The 21,680-nt window shown below is 42.4% G+C and overlaps 1 protein-coding gene across 1 annotated transcript in view; it reads right to left on the bottom strand.

Annotated features, from left to right (window-relative positions):
• Window positions 1-21,674, bottom strand: part of VAPB (VAMP associated protein B and C) — a 46,842-nt gene extending 25,168 nt beyond the window's left edge. The window contains exon 1 of the mRNA XM_006024081.3: window positions 21,604-21,674. Within this exon, the coding sequence (XP_006024143.1) occupies window positions 21,604-21,661 (58 nt within the window). The 5' untranslated portion in view covers window positions 21,662-21,674. The remainder of the gene's footprint in view (window positions 1-21,603) is intronic.
• Between the last annotated feature and the right edge of the window lie 6 nt (window positions 21,675-21,680).

Raw genomic sequence — 21,680 nt, 5'->3', positions numbered from 1 at the left:
TCCCCCCCACCCCCACTCCACCCCTCCCCCTCTCTAACAGTTACCTAGGTTTAAAAGAGACCAGGAGAAAAATACCACTAGTGTCATCCTGGGAATAAAGTTATGGCACCTTATAATCACTACATGCATTATCTGAAATGAGGTTGTCATGAGCACAAACTGTCCAGAAGAAGGAATGTAACCAACAGAATTTGGGCAGATGTTCCACTAAGATCTGACTGAATTTCTCCTGCCAGTTAGAATACAGTCTATTTGTACTAATGCAAACTGAAAGCATGAAGTGCTATTGAAAAAAAAAAAAGACCAGTCTAGTATAGGAGATGCCAAGTGTGTGTCCTACAATAAACAAAAAGGTATGACTGACTTTAGTATATACTCCAACATTATTTTCCAGATTTCTTTTTTTGTGATAGTTCTGCTTTCCACCTAGGACCTATGCGCACAACCCCTTATGTTTGGAGATCACTGCATTCTCTCATAATCTGCCACACTCCATTTCTTATTCAGACTCCAAGGCTGTATCATTACATCTAAGTGTCATTCTAGAGCATAGGGTCTTATAATTTAATTTAAAGAAAAAAAACCCAGAAGAGTTAGGTCAAAAGAATACGGTCAACTCTATTTAAAATTTTAACCACATCTCTCTGCCTTACAAAGGCAACACACAAATTCATAAATCGGCAATGTCTGAGCTGACACCCATTTCTTAGCTGTATTGCGCTCAAGGCACAAACCATTGCTATGGCAAACATATACCCTACTGTCGTTTCATTTACACAGCTTGTGTGTATGACCTCATAACACTTATCCTAATCAAAATTCCTTGCATTAGTGTTACACACAAACAATCCTCAAGTGGGCATGTTGACACTGCAACAGAAAGTGCAACTGCTACACCACTGCCCAGCTTTAATGTAGTTATAGTGGGAGTCAACAATGACAATAGGGGCTGGGAAAGAATTCAGTTTATGCCAGCACCCAAACATACATTCAGGGTCCCTCACAGGCTGGTACAGCCTGCACTGCACTGCCACCGTTTATGTTACTCAGATTAGATGAAAACACAAGCTTGGGTGCATTTATCTAGGCTGCAAGTCACACTTTCACTGATACAGCAGATATATCGATGTTGAGACGAAAGGATTTCAGCTTAGCAAGGAACTGGGTATGCTTAAAGATGGGTACATGTTAAGCAAGTTCATGAACTGGAGCCAAGAGCAAAAAGAACTGCAGAGTGGCACTCTTGCAGTTGCAATCATATCCATTAAAGTGTTGCTAAGCTGACAATTCTCCTGACCATCAGGGCCAGGAACAGAGTCTAAGAAAGCTGCCTGCACTACTATGGGATCCTTTTAAGGTGCAGTGACCAGGCATTTAAAATTTCCCCCACCCTGATTCAGTAAGACTGGATTTGGATACACGTCTTCAAGTCAGTGGACAGGACACTGGAACATCCAGAGTTTCTTCTAACAAAGCCTTAAGAATAGTTACCCCTGCTCCTGTACACAGCTACCTTCCACCACTATTTAATACCACCACTGCCACCTAATGACATGGATTCTTTTCTGTGGTTGCTTAATACTTCAAGGCAGCTTTCTTAGCAGAAGAACAGGGGAAGGGAGTTTGTAACTCTTTGTAAAGGCATTGCCAGGGGCTGATATCCCAGTTGATAAGATTCAGGCTGACTGCTTTGCAAAGGCATGGAGTACTGAAGAAGCCAGCTGATGAGGGTCTTGCCTGCATGGTTTCATCAGAGGATTGGACCCAAATGTGTTCTCACCATCAACTTTCAGAGGGAGCACCTCATGTTAAAGGTAAAAAAGACAAACTGCAATTCTGTGCAAGTTGTGACTCTTATTTGTAACACTTATGATTAGTCTAACTGAAAGTTTATTTCTTACAGTGTGTCCAACAGCATTTGAAATTGGCTCCATTCTCTATTGCACTGTCTTTCCCCCTTTTTGTTCATCTCTCAGCAGTAATGGAAAAATATTTAAGAGGCAGACTGATTATAAAAACCATGGAGACCAACTGGAGGGCTCAAATGGTAGGTGCAACATTTAACCTTACTTTAAACTCCTTCTTAAAGAACTGAGCATCTTGCCAAAGTGGATGACCTTTAAAAACAAACTTTAGATGAAATAAGTTGAAATGTCAAGAGGGGCAGAATGTTGGAGGAACAACCTCATGGCTGGGAGTCAGTAAGTCCCAAGTTCCAATCAAAGCTCTGCTACCGATCCCCTGTATATCCTCTGACAAGTTATTTACAGGCCTGATCTTAAGCCATTACATTCATTAGGAGTTGAAACTCACTCAAAACAGGAGTGAGATTGAGCACTTAAAGTTGCTTCATCTGTAGAGGTAAGAAAATACTTCTCTAATTGCACGGAATCTTACAAAGATTAGTGTTTTAGAAATCACTACACCCCAGGTTTTAATCATCAGCATGTGGCTCTGGAGACAGTCATAATTAAGCAAGCATCAGCAACTTCTTGAATCAAAGTTGAGAAATGAGAAACCAGAAATGTCTGCATTATATCAACATATTTCAGATGCATTTTGTTGAGGGGGCCCTATGGCCCCAAAGTGAAGATTAGTTATTTCAAGAAACAGTGTAGGCAGATCTCTAGGCCTCCATCAGCCATTTATGATCCTCCATTCTCGCTTATCCTGTTTACATCTCTGTTAAATTGCTTTCCCCTCTCAATTCATGATACTGCTGAGCAAAAATCAACCTCAGAAGCAGTAGTGGGTGTTTCAGCAAACAAGCATTTCTTTATAAGGATGTAGTGCAGCAGTTCAATGTAATTGGCTAGTTACTCCTTCAAGGCTTCCAGAAGTGGACAAGTGCATATTTTGTTGATTAGGACTCACTAATTAGATGGAGGTGGGTGCTAGGAGTAACCATACTAATGGAAGATTGCCCTGCTGAAACAGGAATAGACTGTGAAGCTATTACAGCATTTTATTGGTCCATCTATCTACCAATAAAATGAAGTGTCTTTCTGTCCACTTCTAACTCAAGAATGGCTGGTCCTAGCTACTCTAAACCTTCCAAAAAAGAAAATCACTGAATACCACCTTAAGAAAATTATAGACAAGTTATTTTTCAACTTACCCCTTTGAGGTTTCCACTGACTAGGATTAATTCAGTTCTCAGATGGAGTGATACCACTCCATTTTGCATGCAGTGAATTCAGTTCAAGCATCATTATTATATTGATGCTTGCCTTTTTTTTTTACTCCATGTTAAATATGTTCTTTAAAATATTTAGGTAAAAAAGAGTCTGTTTATGTTATACCAAGTCCTTAAAATAAACAAACACCGCAATTACAAAAATAAAAACCTGGGCGAAGAATGGGTACTTCACCTAGTGCTTTATAAAATACATGTCTGGAAGTCCAAGGAGCTGCCCTACTTATTTCTGCTACCAGTGCCCCATCACAAAAAACTACTTAGGCTGCCCGAGTTTTGGTGAAATCTGTTGTACCTCCCTTTCTACTATTAGATCCTGACAGACAGCTGGCTCAGGGCCCAAACAGAGATTTATTAGGTCTGAGACCCAAGACAGCTTTGGCCAGGCTGTTATCAAGCACGGGCATTCAGCAGAGCCCTTGAGTTTTTTGATATTAGAGGACATGCATGCATAAGACATGGTGACTGCTGAAGCTAGTCTTCACATCATCTGGTAGCACTTCCCATTGCTCATCATTTGCACGCAGGCAGGCAGGCAGGCTGGCTGACTCAACCCTTGATTTGATCTAACCAGCAAATAATTCTGGCATGACTACATCCTTACAGGATCTCCTGAAAGGTACCTATGGAAGCAATCAGTCAGAACATCTCAAAAGGTCAGGTAAGTGGAGAATTACTTACTTTTTTGTAACCGATACACCAGTTCCACAAATGCACTTTTGATGGGAAGGGGGCGCAGATCTCACTTCCTATTTGTTATACAAAACATTGCTGTGGTGTTGTTCACTGAGACTTGGGATTATTCTTGGAGAATGGGGGAGCGAGGGGTGGAAAATGTGATGGTAGTATGATAAATTGTTCTCAACTCCAGAATGTTCATATGAAACAAAGACTTGAGGCTCAAACCTCTAAGTCCAAATGAGCCTCCATTCCAAATTGGAGCCATCTGTTGGAGTTTGATGCTAACAGAAGAGAGCAAGCACACAAACTTGCTAAATTTCTTGGTAGCTTTCCATCAGTTTAAGGGTGACAGGATTTGTAAGGGTCCCTTCAGTTCTTCAAGGTGATGTCTGATGCAGTCAAACCTGAACAGTTTGTGGGGTTAGGTTCCACAGCCCTTGCAAAGACAACAGCTTGCAAACAAACTGGGGTCACACACATCTTTAGCAAACAGCAACACTGGCTCAACTCTAATTGCTTTTATTTCAAAGGGCATCATTTCTCCAATCAGATGCATGGGACCACTGCTGCGCTCTGGCCGAGTGGAGAAGAGATGCTCTCTGGAGTAAAAATCATAGCTAACAGACTTATGGCTTGTCTTTTAATTGTAGGCTGACCACACTTCCTGGATTGGCAGGGACAGTCCCAGATTTCAGAGGCCGTCTCATGCTTCAATTTTCTGTAATGCCAATCCAGGACTTAGCATCCTGGCCATGTCTCTACCCACATGCACAACTCTTGGCTCAGGTGCCCAGCCCATGGACAGATTTGCTCCAATTCAATTTTCTCCAGGAAGCCCAAGCAGTGGGCTGATCTCTGGTCTGGACCCTGCTGGGTGACAAGAGGTGCTCACACAGTAGAGTTGGGGTCAGGGAAACAGGTGTGCGTGCACATGCACGTACCCTCCTGCCCTGCCCTGCTCCTGGAAGCTGCAGAGTTGGGGCTGTGTGCATGCATGCACTGGCACTCTCCTCTCTGCCCCTCCTTCCACTCCCCCACCCCCAGATGTCCCTCAAATTGTTATGATCACCCTATTTATTCAGCATCCTATGGCACATTAAATGGGTTGTGAATCACCTGGAAACAAGTGATCCCAGAAATACTGGAAATTAAACTTCAAACCCCAGCAAGTCTGGCATGTTGCATTATAGAGAATTGTGTGGTCTGGAGACCCGAGGTGAGTACTCAATGAAGTCTGAGGACGTGCTTATAAATCAATCACTGACATAATCATATAGTTGAATCTTTCCCCGAGGCAGGTAAGCACTTGTTGAACATATTGAATAGGAACTAGAAGAATCAATTCTTCCTTGTTGACCTGAACCCCAAGGAGATAGGAAGATGGATAGTAAACTGAATACACTGGGCATGTCTATATGAGAAGTTTACTGCAGAGTCGCCTAACTAACTCCTTGGTAAAAAGTTTCAGCATCTATACATGTAGCCCTATTAGGCTGCAGTAGACTAGTAAATGCCACCATAGGTTAGTACTTGTAAAACACAAGTACTATCTTATGGCAGCACCGAGCATGCTATAACACACATGTAGATGCTGACCGTGCTAGCTGGGGCACGAGGGTGCTTCAGTGTGGGGGCTGCTGCCAGCTAGTTCCACACTGGAGCACTCTCGTGCCCCAGCCACCCCTTCCATAGCACACTGGGCCGAGCTGGAGCAGCCCCGGGCTGGCAAGCTGATCCCACCAGATCCTGCCAGCCGGGGCTGCTCTTTTCCAGCTCAGTGTGCTGCAGTTCTGAATGCACGTGCAAACATGAAGTCTGGGAGCAATAAATACTGGTGCAAACTGCCACAGTTTATTGTATTGAACTAACTGCATGTGTAGATGTGCCTACTAATGACCTACTGAAATCCCTCAGGTAAGTCAGTTGTTGAGGCATGTATTCATTGCCTCCTCACTCCTGATTGTAGTAATAACCTCTCAGGTAGATTGTTAGTGCAACCAGGTACTTGGTGAATCCACTACATACTGATGACAAACCAAGTGGCAGTATGCTGCACTGATGACAGCAATTACCAATTTAATATCTTAGCCATTTTTTAAGGGGAGAAGATACGGTTCTACGAGTATGTATCCTGAAGGCTTGCAGCTTCCAGGGGACCTGCTATGTGGATCCAGGAGTGAGGATAAGGGATACCACAGTACCCGTACCATCCTGAAATTCAAAGTCAGTACACAAAGGGGTTTGCCCGTCTCCTGTCCAGAACTGATAAGCCAGTCCCCCTTTTTTCTTTAGGGAGTAACATCCCTTCACTCCAAATTCTGCTGGAACAGTCTGCTGAATCAAGGACCAGAAGAAACTACTTCCTGCTGTCGTAGGCTCTCAGATAGGGAGGATTTATGGAAATAAACAGAATGTGTGGATCTAAATGGAATTTCCCTGTGCTCGTACCTCCACAACAAATGGTCTGTCACTATGATACTCAAATGCCATTGAAGTAAAAATGAGAGAGAGAGCTGCCAAAATGCGGGGAACGAGAGAATGATCCATCAGAAGGACCCTGATGAGAGAAAGGAAACAAATGTAAGTCAATAGTTGGATGCATAGAGGATGAAGAAGCAATGAAGTTGTTCTCCTTTGGAACCTCAGACGCTTCCTGGGAGACTTAGATGGTCTGTGCTGAAGGTATTAAGAGGACCTGGGACTTTGCTGTTTTTTCCCTTAAAGCAGGAATATATACCCCACCCAGCTTAGCACTATATAGGTGTCCATTAAACAACAGAACACCTCATTATTCTTGGAAGTGAACAAGCCTCATCCTTCAAAAGACAGGCTTTCCACCTGACAACTGAATGCTGGAAACTAGGAACCAGAAGGATGTTCTCATGACATGAAGGACTCAATGTTCAATGCACTTAAGGGTTTTTAGTTATAGGATGGAACCAACTAAATGTGCAAAGGGGATAGAACAGACAAGTGGGTCTGTTAAATAACATGGGGGTGTGGAAAGAGGGGAAGAAGAGAGGAAACCCCCCCCACAAATGCTAAAGTCCTTTAAGAATCTAGAGGCCCTGGCTTTGGGCTGCTTCTGTATCTGCTCCTCCGGGCTAGCTCTTCTCTGATCTCAACTCCAGGTCACCTGGTGGGGAGAAGGTAGGCACCACCTAGATTGCAACATCTGTAAGGCATGAGGAGTTTCTTCACACAGGTTCAGGTTCCATTGGACTTTCCTCCTTTGACTACTCACGTTTCCTTCACATTAAAGAAATTCTTCCTTGTAACTGTGGAATTTTATCAGAGAAACTAGCAGTGGAGTATAGCTTGGATAGTCATCTCATCTTCCAAAAGTGTCATTTTTACACCCAAATTCAGGTTTTTAGCATTCCTGCTCCATGGGAAAAATGTGGGAAGATTGAAGCTTGGTTCAATGACAGATCCTGGAGCTGGATCCATAGATAACTACTTGACTCATCAGTATCCAACACTGCACAGATGGAAGAGCTATAAGCTGGCACCTGCCAGAGTAACTTCTCAGGGTCCAGAAGGTCTTCATTATTGAGCTTTATTTGATGTATGTAGCATGATGACATTCATCAAAGATGTGCAGGAAAGATCAGACAACTTTCCCTTGGATCACCAGCATGCACACCTGCCATTCTTCTTCAAAAGCTGTTCAGAATGAGTCATATAACAGTACTCCAATCTCAGATAAAAGGATATGGGGGACAGAATATTGGAGTTAACCTGTAACTCTTCCTGGACCCGATTCAAAGCTTCAGCAGCAGCGGCAGGTTCTTAATTACCTTGGAGTGAAGTGCTACTCTGAAATGGTAGGTATGGAATGGTGTCACCATTGTTGGCCTTTGGGCAGACTAAATGCCAAAAGGTGCTAATAAATTGAAGGAGCCAGAGATTGTGCTGGGACATACCAAAAGAACAGGATTACTCCCAAATCTAGAACTGAAAAAAAGCAATGGTAATGAAACCAAGCTTCCTTATCAGAAGTGCAGGATTTATGCATCTGGACCCCAGGAACAACAGTACAATAGCTTTCCAATGTTGCAAGTTGAGGAGGAAGTGGCGTCTCTCCTTACATGGTACATCTGACATAGCAGAATGCGAGGCATACCCACTCTTCTTTCTTCTTGGCTGCAGAGTCTGGGAAACTGCTGGTACAGCAAGGATACCACAGTGATTCACTAACAGTGGGAAGCCTGGTATTGACGAGATAGATTGATACCAGAATTTACAGCACAGGTCTCAAATGATAACTGGACACTTAATGTGGTTACACCAACAGTGCCAGCACTTAGGATGCAGGCACTATAGTACTATACGACTGGCAGTGGGTGATTTTTCTTTCTTTTTTACTTTGAGAAGACTGGTACTGCAGCACAGTGACTGGAACTAGAATGGGCTGCAGAGGGTCTTTCAGTACCTGCAAGGTTAAAACTGTTAAAGCCACACTCTTATGAATCCCCTTCCCACCAAGCTGCAAGATCTGTTACTAGATCAAAAAGGAAGAACCTTTAGAAACTGTCCATATTGGATGGAAAGGAAGAGGGTTACTACTAGGGGTGCACCAATAGAGATTTTTTGGGCCGATACAGACGGTCAATTTTTAAATGAGCCATATTGGCCTACACCGATCCGATTGCTAATATGCAGCTCAGCAGCATGGAGAATGGTGACTGGCTGGTAAGTCCACTGCAGGAGAAGGGAAGGGGGTGGTGGAAAATAGAGGCCTCCGCAGTGATGGAGGGAAACCTGGCTTCCGCAGTTGGTGCTGGGGCAGGTGCTGCCCAGCCAGGCAGGGCAGGGCATGGGACCAAGCTGTGGCTCATCTGGAAACTGTGGGGGCTCCCACTGGTCCACACATGCCAGGAGGGCATGGAGGGGCTTGTGTCCCCTGGATCTGTGTGCGGAGTGGGGTGGGCTGCCACTGTGGGCTAGAGCTGGGGGCAGTGCTGGGCTCCTCCTGGCAGGAGGCTGTGCCAGGTGCTGGGGGGGCGCTATGGCTTTAGCTCTGCCAATCTCCCCTCCCAGCACCGCTGCTCCCCCAGCCCTCAGCAGCAGCCTGCCCCACCCAGATCTGGGCGCACACCCCCCTTGCCCACCCAGGTGTGTGCAGTGGCTGGAGCCACCCCCTTCCTTCCCCACATCCCCCAGATGACCTGCAGCTCTGTTCTGTGCCCTGGCAGGGCAGCACCTGCCCCTGCCCCAGGGCCAGGCCTACTCCCTCACCGCAGGAGCCTCAATGTACACCCCCAGCATACCCCTTCCCTCGCCCAGACTTACCAGCTGAACCTGGCTGCTCCTGCCCTGCCCTGCATGCATCCACAGGGCATTTATCAGCCACATTACCCAAAAAGAGCCGATTGCTGATACTTCCAATTTTCCTCATATTGGATATGGGACCAATGCCTCAGTGCACCTCTAGTTATTAACCTCCCCTAAGACTGAAAAAGAAAAATCAAGGAAAGTGACAATTCCCAGGGGGAAACAAAGGAAGGAATAAGAAAAAAGTTGAAAAGTGTCATAATTTTAAAACACCAACTGAAAGTCAACAGGAAAGAAGAATACATAAGCAGCCAACATGATTATACAATCCAGATGCCAATTCCATCTACTATTTAGATGGATTAATCAAGGTCATCCTCTGGTCTCTTTTGGCACAGTCTATTTTTGCCAAGACCATGACACACAAAAGTTGGAGGAGATGGAAGGGAAGAAAAACAAGCACAAGTATGAAAAAAATACTGAAAGACTTTTGGTTCAAGTATATTTTTTTCTGTTGCCTTCTATATCCTCAGAATGTGTTAAGTGACTTCACGGTTCCAACATCTGCTAAGTGTGAGGCCACACTCAAGTCTGCCAAATGAGACCAAAGAGCATGTCCTTCAAAGGATTTTTCTAACAAAGTTTTCACTTACTGGTTTCCAGTCTGACATCTTTTGAGTTTTATTGCATCCAAACATTAGTCAGTCAACAGTCATGGGATAAATATTTTTACTTCCATGTCCTAAGCTTAGCTATGTGTACACGAAGTGTATTTTAAGTAAATAAAGGACTGACAGCACAATTGGCTGGATTCTAGTTCCATAATCTGTTCTGAAAATGCCTTACCATCCTTTAAGAACTGCACACCAGATGAATTGCTTCATATTATTTATTCTACATATAAACATGCTTTTATCAGATGAGAAAGGGGCATACATTTCAGAACAACCAAGGAGCATTTTCTCTTTTGTCCTCCCCAATTAGAGAAGAACAGAAATGCAGAGATTCCCAATACACTCAACTCTACTTGAAAAGAACATGGCATGGACAGAAAAGCTTTTAGTGTCTAAAACCTTAAAACAAGATGAAGTAGGAAGAACCAGGGGTTGCATTCTTTACTGTAGTTCATGGAGCAGAGACTGTTCACAGAACATTAGGAGTGTTACAGAAGCACCAGGTGACCACCAACTTGTGTTGGTGTCTAAACTTGTGTTTAGTGCTCAGTGCGAGGGGGAGGGGGGAAAGGAAAAAAAAAAAAAAAAAAAAAATCACATCTTCTTCAGCAATGGTCCAATGCAGTTGCTATATCATATTCAGTAACCTTGGAGCAGGACTGAAAACAACTTATTCCAGACAAGCGTATGACAAAGCTCAACCCACAACTGGAGCTCTTTTTTTAATCTCAGTGATAGTGATCAAGGTCTGAAAGGATGCCAAGAATAAAAGATACCCTTTTGGTATGGAAGCGCTCTCTCCAGCAGCAGCGAGCATGGAAGTCATAATGTGCAAGCTTCCCAGTATCACTGCTATCAGGTTACTGAAGTCAGTGCTACATTTAAAAATCACCAAAAATTGACATTTTGGGAACTGTCTTCTGTCAAATCTTTGTGGAATTATCACAGTAGTTTTTTTCTTGGCCATGTTTGTCTTATTTTCTGGGAGGAACAGGTTTCTCACCATTCAAATCTTATCTATTCAGATGTCTCCACCACAGAACACTGAACGTACTGAACACAGGGTAGGGGGAGCAGAACAGCCACTGTGAACAACGTTCAGTAAATCTACTAATATATATAGTGTGCTCACATAGATATGCAACATAACAACTGTAGTACTGTTACTGGTTTGAAAACATTTCTAAAGACTTAACATGTAAAATTTTAAATACCTGAACATAAATAATGGCTAAAGTGAAATTAAAGGTGGGGAACCACACACTGTTCATAGGATAGGCATTCACTCAGAGTAAGTCATTTAATAAGTTTACCTATTCAGTACCTTAAAAACAAACAAACAAACCCCAAAAAACTAAAAATCGGGAATTTTATGTTCTAGAACAGTGGTTCTCAAAACTTTTTCCCCTGCAGACCACACAAAGCACACAACTCGTATTTTAAGATCAGTAGTCTTACCTTTCTAATGCGATGGATGCGCCTGTTTTTTGAGCCAAGTTCTGGGATGTTGGGCATAATGTTTGCTAGCTTTAGCCATAGTCCACCTTTCTGTGGGCCACCTGAATGGAGCTCGCAGACCAGTTGTGGTTCACAGGCCACAGTTTGAGAACCTCTGCTCTAGAAGTATTTCTAGAGCTACATGACAGGTGGTTATGAAGAGGACAGACTTCAGTGGTGGCCGGTGACAGAACAAGGAGCTATAGTTTTAAAAGTTGCAGCAAGGGAAGTTTAGGTTATATATTAGGAAAAAAAACCTCTCACTGGGAAGGCAGCAAGACACTGGAACAGGTTACCTAGAAAGGTTGTGGAATCTCTATCCCTGGAGGTTTTTAAGACCTAGCTAGACAAAGCCTTGGCTGGGATGATCTAGCTGGGGATGCTTTGAGCAGGGGGTTGGACAAGATGATGATCTCATGAGATGCCTTCCAACCCTAATTTTCCAAGTAAGGCAAGCTATGCTTTTGCATGCTTTGGGAATCTGGTTATTAGAATTAAAAAAAAAAAGGCACCACTAGAAGTAACCAGATAGCACCCTCCCCACCACCCCCCTACAGTTAATTTGAGCCAAGAGCTCAGAATTCAAGACCGCATAATGGTAAGCAACCTCCAGGCTTTGCACTAAAGTAATTCCCATAGATGTTGTTATCTGGATACCTAGAAGAAGGGAATGCAAGATTATGCCTGGTTGTGAGCAGAACGTAACAATTTTGTAACTGGCATAGTAAACACAGGTACCTAGAGCCCTACTGAGGCTATATATAACCCTATTGAAATAAGAGCTTTTCTCCCTATCTGATGAAAGTCAACTAATCCTGTGCATGCCGACTAAGTTATTATTGCTTCAAATGTTCAGGAGCGGAGGGAGTAAGAAACAGAAAAGCAAGCATGTTCAACTTCAGCAGAACAAACATTGGGAAAAATGCAGACTATGCTGAGAAGTCACATGATACGAGAGGCAATAAGTGAAAGGTTAAATTAGTTGTGGATAAGAAATGAAGACTTGTTTATAAAGACTTAATTTTTCAAAGCATTGCTTAGGCAGTCAATATGCTCCCAGGTTTATAAAACTCTCCAGGAGCAGAACTGACTTGCACAAGACCTTCAAATAACAATGTCCCTTCTTACCGGGTCCCACACTTAGAGAACCTTTATAAATTTGCTATATAATCAACGGCTGGATTATCAGGCATAAAAGCACACTCCCTATTCCCCCCTCCCCCTGCCTCCGTTGTAGAAACCGACGGAGAAAACAGGATTAAATTTAAAGCCATAGCACCTTTAATCCACAGCACTATGGTAGGAAGGACTTTTGTTTGCAGATGAAAGATCTAGACACAGGAGTTTAGTAAAGAGATTCTATTCATAAAGTAGTTGCTACAATGTGGGATGAAGTACTGCATGCCACAGCAAGACCAATTTATGTATCTTTTTTTAATTAGGAGAGTTATTTGTAGGATGCAATACTCAACATAATTGATAATTCCAGAGAGGATGGATTGACTCAGTTGTCCAAGGCTGAGAATGCTTTGTTAGCATAAAAACCTCAAATTGCTTCACTTATCTCCTGTCCACATGTTAATAGCCATAGGTCTGTCACAAGGGGAGAAAATTTCAAGTGGCAGCAAAAGTGAAACAGCTATTGGAGTTTATGGCACAAACCCCCATTCTGTAAAAGGTTATCTAAAAACACAAGTTTTCAAGATCAACAATTATGCTGGTCATATTAGACAAGATCCTACAAGCCTTACACAGAAAAGAAAAATCATGCATGTATCTCAGTCTGTAAAGAGATGGCCTAGAACAGATTTACATATTAAATATTTGGACAGAAGTGAGAACACAGAGCCATAGCCTTGCCCTCAACTTGTACTGTGTACATAAGCAGAAAACTTTCCATGTATACAGGCAGAAAAAGAAAAAAAGAAAAAAAAAAAAAATCAAGCAAGGTGGCTCTTCTGTCACTTGGTCACCATGTGGAGAACAGCAGAGAGGAAGGGTGGCAGGGAAGTGCTATTCATGATGAGAATGCTCATTAAAGTCTCTTCCCTGGAAAAGAATTCAGTTCAATGGCCCTTAATCCAAAAAGATCCCCATTTAAGGGAATGGAAGCTTGGCTTAATTACAGACAACAGAATTTGGCTTACAGGGGCAGGGACATATCATGAAAGATTAGACTTCCCTATGAAAACAAAGATAAATTTTAAGCCCTAGACAATAGTTAAAGACAAACAAAGCTGTTAAAACATTATCCAATAAAGCTTTCAAAGACAACAACCAAGTGCATTGACAAAAATGAAAAGAGAGCCTTGTTATTGTACTAACTAGGAGGTTCTCTCAATAGTTATTAGTTGTTCACAGCAGGGAGCAAACACAAGACCGATATGGTGAGAGATAGCACACACTGAGCATGACGGTAAGATGTGGGCAGAATTAGCAAGAGTCATTTGATTCCTACATTGTCTTCAGCTTGACAAAAAGCAACATTTACAAGAAAGGCAAAAACAAAAAAAACCCCCAGAAGAACATTCACATTAACTTAACAGAAAACTGAGTATGACATTTGTAGAAATTGCTCATTTGATGTGCACTTGCCTCATACAATGCTCCATAAAGATTTAAAAAAAAGAAAATAAGAGAGAGAGAGAGAGACTTTTCATTATGTCATATCAAGCTTCAAGGAGAAGATAGAGGGGAACTTTTTTCACTGTAGAAGGGAAGTACCTATTTTTCCAAAAAACAAACAAACAAACAAACAAACCCAAACACCGCCCCCCCACGCAAACAAAAACAATGAGTAGTCTAATTATTCAAAGCATATGTTCAAAATGTATAATTTATGACCATTAAAACTAATAATTCCAGGCCAGTTTCTACAGGGTGTGCATTTATGTAGAATTTGACCTTAGCCAGATGTCAACAACTCAAAGGCATATCACAGATTTCCACGAAATTTTGGTTCATTTCATCTAGCTGCAAAGTGAGGTCAATACACTGGTTTATTTTCCAAAGAAAACTGCCAGTATGTTGCAACCAGAAAGCCTAAAATTATAAATATATATTTTATATATATTTTTTTTTATATACACTTTTAAAATATATATTCTGGAGAATCCAACAGAAGCCAAGAACAAAGACGTTTTTGTGCAGGACTGCCCCTAGTTATTATTCCTTTTGCCCCCTTGGTAAAATGCTGAGCATTCACACTAATGGCTTATAACTAAATCTTGCAGGCCTTCTTCAAATAAAATGTATAGTGAATCTAATGGAATATCTGCCCAAGAGGACTATTTTTAGTCTATAATTAGAAAGACAAACCAATTAGAACAATGCATTTTAATGTAGTTACTAAACACTTTAATGGAAGGCTCTGTAAACAAGTTACACATAGCAAATCTGCCAGATCTTCACGGCCTCTGAAGGGCTGGCAGCACAAATGATACCCCATTCACATTTTCTGTCTTGTCCAGTCTGCCACAGTTTGCAACGTGGGGATCTAGATTCCCAAGTGCTTATGACCAAAGACTAACAGTTATTCAGATAGCTTCACCTGGGGAAAAACACCATGCTGGAAGCTGCTCTATACCGCAGCTGAGTTTTCATGGAGCTCCCCTTAAATCCACTAAACAGCCATAACTAGTGCAGAAACAGAGGGATGACTTCTCTTTTGTGCTACAGCTAAATATTAGGGTTGTGCGAGATTTCGCTGGCTGTTTCAACTCGTTTCAAGCCCGAAACGACAAAATCAAACTGAAGTGAGGGCAGATGAAATGTTTTGAGAGTTTCACAACGTTTCAGGTTTCAAAGCTGAAGATGGGCTTGCTTGCAGGGAAACAAAGTAAGGAGAGGGAGGGGGGAAAAGGACACAGTGAAGGCACGCCTTAACACATGCTGGAGAAGCTCCTGCAGGAGAGGAAAGAAAGGCTGTCAGTTTGGCTGCCTGAGATGCTGCTGGTACTACTGTGCTGCTCTTCACAAAGTTAGTTTCTGGGAACAACAGGTAAAATAACATCTCCTTGAAACCTGGCAGAACTCATGCCCTCAGCAGGGGCTACCATGCCTGCTGTTTTTATTCAAATCTGCCAAAAAATGACAAAGTTATAGGCAGTTTCGCACTTCCCCATTGTAGACTATGAGCAACACTGTTTCGCTGTTTTGATGTTTCGACTAAATGAAACGGACCAGCGCTTCTGAAACCAAACTAAACAGTGTCCCATCAAAACGGTCAAAAGGAAGTCTAAATGAAACAGTACTGTTTCACACAGCCCTACTAAATATGACAACCAAAGTGCAAAAAAATATTGCTGCCAGCACTCAGGCATTTTCTGTGAAGGCTCTTCAACTTTGAAATTTGCTTGCCAGGTATAAAATAATTCTGTTTCTCATCCCCTTTTCTCCTCTCCCAGCATGCAACAAAGTACTGGTGCTGACAGGGGTTGGAGAACTGAGCAGACAGTACTTTTGCTCATTCAGGGGTTGAAATAACTGGAATGCTAGAAAACAAGTGGGCTGTTATATATCAGTTTGGGGATGGCTGGGATTGGCCACTATTCTGTTATTTTTGGGCTGTATTATTAATTGATGGTAGAACTTCTAGGAGTAGGGCAGATGCTATTCATCCAAGTTTATACTGAAAAAAAAAGCATGTTTCTTGTTCACAGATATTTTCTACAATGCCAAATAGAACTCGTATCTCAAACAACACTGCCAGGCATCCCCTCCTTTCCCCAAGAACCTGGTCTTGCCGCTTTTCTTATATCATTGTAATGGCTCCATAGCTCAAAGCGCACAAGTGTTTCCACTAGAAACAGCTTTTGAAAAAGGCATTTAAAATGTTACTATAAATGTTCAGTGAGCTACAAGCTGGCAATCAAAGGTTGCAGGACTCGGAAGAAATGGAAATTACGAAGAGAAGGTTTTGAACGTATGTGTTTTCACCCCCGAAACAAGTGAGTCAAGTATTTGACCAGGCTGAGGTACAAAAATACATAAAAAGAAAAAAGTCTGTTGAGGAATTACAATTATGCAGGTACAATAAATGGTCTCCCTATTTTTTTGTGATCATTTTTATTGTTGACAGGAAGTAGTAATATTTGAGATTCTCCTCCCCAACCCCCCAAATCATGTTAACCCCATTGATGTCTTCCTTCAAGAACTGTTCCTAGGATACAATCAGTTAAAAAAGTGACTTGAGAAGTCCTTAAACAGATTTGCCTGAATGGCCTGAAGCAGGCTATGACATTTTAAAGTGAGGTTTTCAGAACAGTTTAGGGAATGTATCTACATCTATCATTTAAAAAAATAGCATCTAAATCCTCTAAACCACTTTCAAAGTCTCAACTCATACTCCAGCCTTTTTTGATTCCCTAGCCAACATAAACTATTCAAAGCCACAGAACTGTGGTAACTAGCTCCCACACACAGTACCTTACCTATGGAGCTGTTAGTGATGCATCCATAATACATGGAACAGATGGCCTGTGAGAATGTATCCCCACCCCCAGCCCCTTCCATCACACTGCACTTCAACTTCATTCATCTTTAAAATAAGTCACATTGTGGAATATTAAGATTGCCACACACTTTCTTACCTTTACCTTCAGCTTTTCTCTTCAGCATTGCTAATTTTTTCACAGTATTAGAGCTAATGACATGCTATTAGGAAATCATAAAAAAAAATAATGAATTATATTCTGGTTGCATCATTACTTTTAAGAAGACGTACCATGTCTGCACTGCCATAACAACCGCTTAACATAGTTAAAATAAACTAATGATTTTATTTGTACTGCAGAAAGAGTTACTGTAACATGAACTGCAAATCTTCCAGTGTTGGCAGAAAAGGACTAATTTTGTTTGATATTTGGGTTGTGTGTTTAGATTTACATAACTTTACAAGGTTTAGCTGTTCTTTAGATGCAAACCAAAAAGGAAAATAAATCCAGTAATTTTTGAATTAAGGGGAAAAAAAAAAAAAAAAAAAAAATCAAACCCAAGCGTGTAGGAAGACATGAATGTTTTACTCACACTTAAGCATAAACCACTTGGCTTGATTAGCAATCAGATTAATAATTAAAGCAAAATGTGGATTGATAAGTTTTCCAGCAAGAGTAGCAGAGCTATTTATACAGTAGTCTTTAAATAGGAGTAGAGAAATCCTAGTACAGACTGACATTATGCTGCAAATACCAGAAAGGCTCATGGTTTTTCTAAGAGTTTAAAGAAAGCTTTGTATACATTTTCAGCAGAGAAGATGAGAGTTATTTATACCTAAAGGGCAAAAGAAAATTTCAGAAGATGTTAAAAATAAAGTTCTAGGTACATACATAAAACTGTCTTTTCCAGCAACACTGGAAATACTGGCCCACAGACCAGGTATAGCAGAGCCAAGGACAACAAAGTTCTGTCCCTCAAAGTTAAGGACACTTCTACCTGAGTGTAGAGAGACCACAAGAAAGAGAGATAACGGGACAGTTTAGTCTTCATTTCCTGCAATTCTTGACCTCTCTGCTGAGAGCTGCCAAAATTGGAGTCAATTACAATGGTGAATTTTGTTAAGTGGCAGAAGATAACTGCAAGTAACTAAACTGAGAATCCCAAATCATCATCGACTATAAAAGATCAGACCTTCATTTTCAGGTTCAAGAGACAGTCACATTTTTATAAACATACCTGCTCATGCAGACATATCTGACTTAGCTTAAGCAGCTCAGGTACTGGTAGGAGTCTAACCACAGTTACTCAGGCTACACAAGCCCACCTAAACCTTCCAGTAAATGTCTAAAGGTAAAAGACTACAACTCACTGCAGTTACACTGCAATGAGTCCATGAACTAGCTAGTTTAAAAGTTAGCTTGAGTATAACAACATGAGCTGCAGTCATACCTCTGGACTGCAGCACAGACATACCCATAGGATAAATATGAAACCATGACAGGTGGCAGCTTGGAAATATCATTACTAAGCCTCAAGCCAATTTTAAAGTAGCGCTGTTGATTAAGGAGAGTATTGGCTATACTAACTTATTCTTCTACCTGCCTTTTTCAGGAAATTAAGTTAAATGGAACTGGAACGCACACATACAGGTGGGGATACTCATGCAGTGGAAACAGGAAACAGTGATTTCCTATTGGAAATAGTTCTCATTGGTTTATCTTCAGACATATTAACCTCCTCCACTTGCCAATACTGCTGTGCGCCAGTTGGGGAGCACCATAGCTACCTGCTGAGTCACCAGGCTGGGACTACCTTTTTGTAGAGGCCATGCTCTACAAAAAGCTGTTATCACACCTGAACTAACCAATCCAGGCCATTTCACTGAAATAACACTTCCAACTCTACTCTTCGCCCTTCCCAGCATCCCTTAACCCACAAGGGAAGCAAAAACTTTAAAACGTATCTAAAAACAAAACTGGCTAACCCCCCAAACTGTTGCATACGAATCAAGTTTTAACTGGGAGCATTAACAAGCCAATCGTTTCTCTAATGCTGCTTTGCACAGGCAATCTAAACCCAGCAGAAATCCTAAATCTGCCCTCTTGGGAGCTCATCCCATGTACTGCAGGGTGCTTTAAGAAATAGTATGAATATGAAATTAGAGACTGTCAAAATGCACGCAACAAGGGACTGGAAAGACAGTACATCTATTATTTTCCCACTTGCAAGCATCGAATTCTGATATCTAAGCTAAAAAGGCTCTTTTTAAACAAAGGAGTAGGGGGAAGTTTGGATGCAATTTTTTTTTTGGAGAAGGTAAAAAAGCATTTATGTGATGTATAATTGTGACCCCCTTTTCCATCACCTTCAGCACAAAGTTTCATTACTGGACCTACAGGATTACACTGGCTGACACCAACGTAGGAGTGGGACTAGAACGCCTATCCCACAGGGGCCTCAGCTTGGCCACGTGCTGCTGGGGCTATGATCCATGTTGAGCATACAAGACCCTTTCCCCCCTTTCCTTCCCAATAGCTGAATTCCCAGCACAACATGTACATCTGCTACTGATGCTACTTTGGGGACGATGGGAGCCCAGTTTTAGAATTTCTGCCAAAACAGATTAACGTGAACACTTTCTTTGTCAAAATGTTGATTAAAAAAAAAAATCCCCTCCAAACCTGACCAAAATGTTTTGGAATAAAAAAAAAAAAAAGGTACAGTGCCCTGGATTATTTTAAAAGGTCTGTCACAAACAAGAGGTCTTAGAATTTCTCAAAAAAAGATTCCCAAAACAAAAAGTGTTAAGGTGTTAAAGTTACCAAAAGTGGGAGCTGCTATTCACCCATTGCAGGCACACACACTAGGGGATATTTCCCCTCTCAACATTATATTTCAGCCCAGCATGCTGGAGCTTTTTTCAAGCAGAAGATAACTTTCTGGTCCTCACACTTAAACAGAGCTGTATAAATTTGAGAGATACAGACTTCACAAACATTTCGATCCAGAAGTGGAGGTATTTCAGTTATGGGATATTTACAGACCTTCATTTCCAATACAATATAATGAAATCGAGGCGCCAATCCTACCTCACTAGCGTTTACAGAGTGCTTCTGATGCAAAGGCCTATGGAAGCACCGAATCCTTTGTAAAGGAACCCCGTGGTCCCCATTGCTCAACTGTATCAAGTGTTTCTGAAAAGTGGTATTTAAAAGAGCAGATTCACAACTGCTTTATAAAACCATGGTCACACGAGACCTACCCAGAGCAGAATCAACTTTCTGAATATTACAAATGCACCTTTTCTGAATGAGTATATATTATTCTCTTTAAACCAACTGGCTACAAGTAAGAGATAGTTATTACTAATGAGTGACTATTTGCATACCAAACATCTCTTGGATGGTCTGCGGCAAAGGACACCTACAAGCTCAGAAGCGACTTTGCCTTTTAAAAAGCACATCACTTTTGCAGCCATGACAGGAAGAGATCTAACAGCTAGTTGATTCAACTTCTGCTACTATGGACTGTTTACCCTTGACCCTCAAGGCCATTATTTTGTCAACCTCTGGTTAGCTTTCTTCACCCCAATAAAGACTAGACGCTGCTTGTTTTAAAACATCGAGTTTGTACATACGAGAGAAAACCAGAGACACCCCCCGCAATTCAAAATTATAATAAATCTCATTCACAAGTCAATGCCAATTAAAGGTCAATTCTTTTGCCCAGCTCCCTACATTTTTATATACGCCTGTTGGAAAGGATTTTTGCTCGCTCAATAAAAAGCCAAAAGTTATTTTTAACATTACTACCATATAATGCAATAGTTGGCTTCGAAAATGTGTTTGACACTGTTACCGTGGCAACGTGCAAATACTTTGGCCTGCAGCAAAGAAAAAAAACCCCAAAAAACCCCCAGAAAACCCAACACATTCATTCCAGGTAACGTTTTGAGCTATTAATTTTGTCCCTCTGAAAAAGAGCAGATTATCACGTTATTTCCAAGATGCTGGTCAATGACTAGGATAACACACAGTCACAAACAAGGGTATTATTGAAGATTTCCGATCTTATTTCACCCTACTGATGTCCTTACAACCCACACCCCTGTATCATTGAAGCCACAAGCTGAAAACAGCAGCTCCCAGGAAAAATAAACGCGAGCAACGAGGGAGAGAGAGAGAGAGACACCATGACATGCCAAGGAGACGGAGGCTGGGAAGAAGGCGTGCGGGCCGCGCTCCCCTAAGTTACAGGGCTCCTGCTGCCGTTGCCTGAAGCAAAAAGGGCTGGGAGGCAGATTGTGTAAAAACCTCCGGACGGCGCGTCGCACCCACACCCGCTCCATCCATCCATCCATCGGTCCGTCCGTCCGTCCGCCCATCCATCCACCTATCCGTCAGTCCGTCGCCTGCGTTTAGAAACAACGAAGCCCTTCCTCCGCTTCGTTTGGAAGGCACTCGTCTTAAACAGAGGTGTAGATGTGTATATCGTTTTAAAGTTAAATTAAAAAAAAAAAAACGGGAGGAGGAGGAGGGTGGTGGGTGAGGAGGGGGGGAATTGCTGCTCATTAAGACCAGGTTTTCCCCCCCCCCCCGCACCCCCAGGGAAACTCATTGCACATGCTCCCCGACGTTTCAGCTCCGACAGGGGAAACCGACCCCCCCAGACCCCGGGGCAGCGGGCTGTCGGAGCCGCCAGGCCCGGCGGCGAGACGTCCCCGAGGGGAGGGAGAGGGTCGGGCCCTCCCAGCTCCGGCCATTTGCACAGGCGGCGGCCCTGAAGGACGTGTCCGCGCGGGGCCCGGAAAATGGCGGCGGGCGGATGGGGGCCGCCGCTTACCTTTGAAACGGAGCTCGTGCTGCGGGTCGAGGCTCAGGACCTGCTCCGCTTTCGCCATGTTGCTGGTGGCGGCGGCA

The sequence above is a fragment of the Alligator sinensis genome, unplaced genomic scaffold, assembly GCF_000455745.1.
Source record: "Alligator sinensis unplaced genomic scaffold, ASM45574v1 scaffold970_1, whole genome shotgun sequence".
Lineage (NCBI taxonomy): Eukaryota > Metazoa > Chordata > Crocodylia > Alligatoridae > Alligator > Alligator sinensis.
The sequence above is the reverse complement of the archived record's forward strand: the minus strand, read 5'-3'. Positions and strand labels throughout refer to the sequence as shown.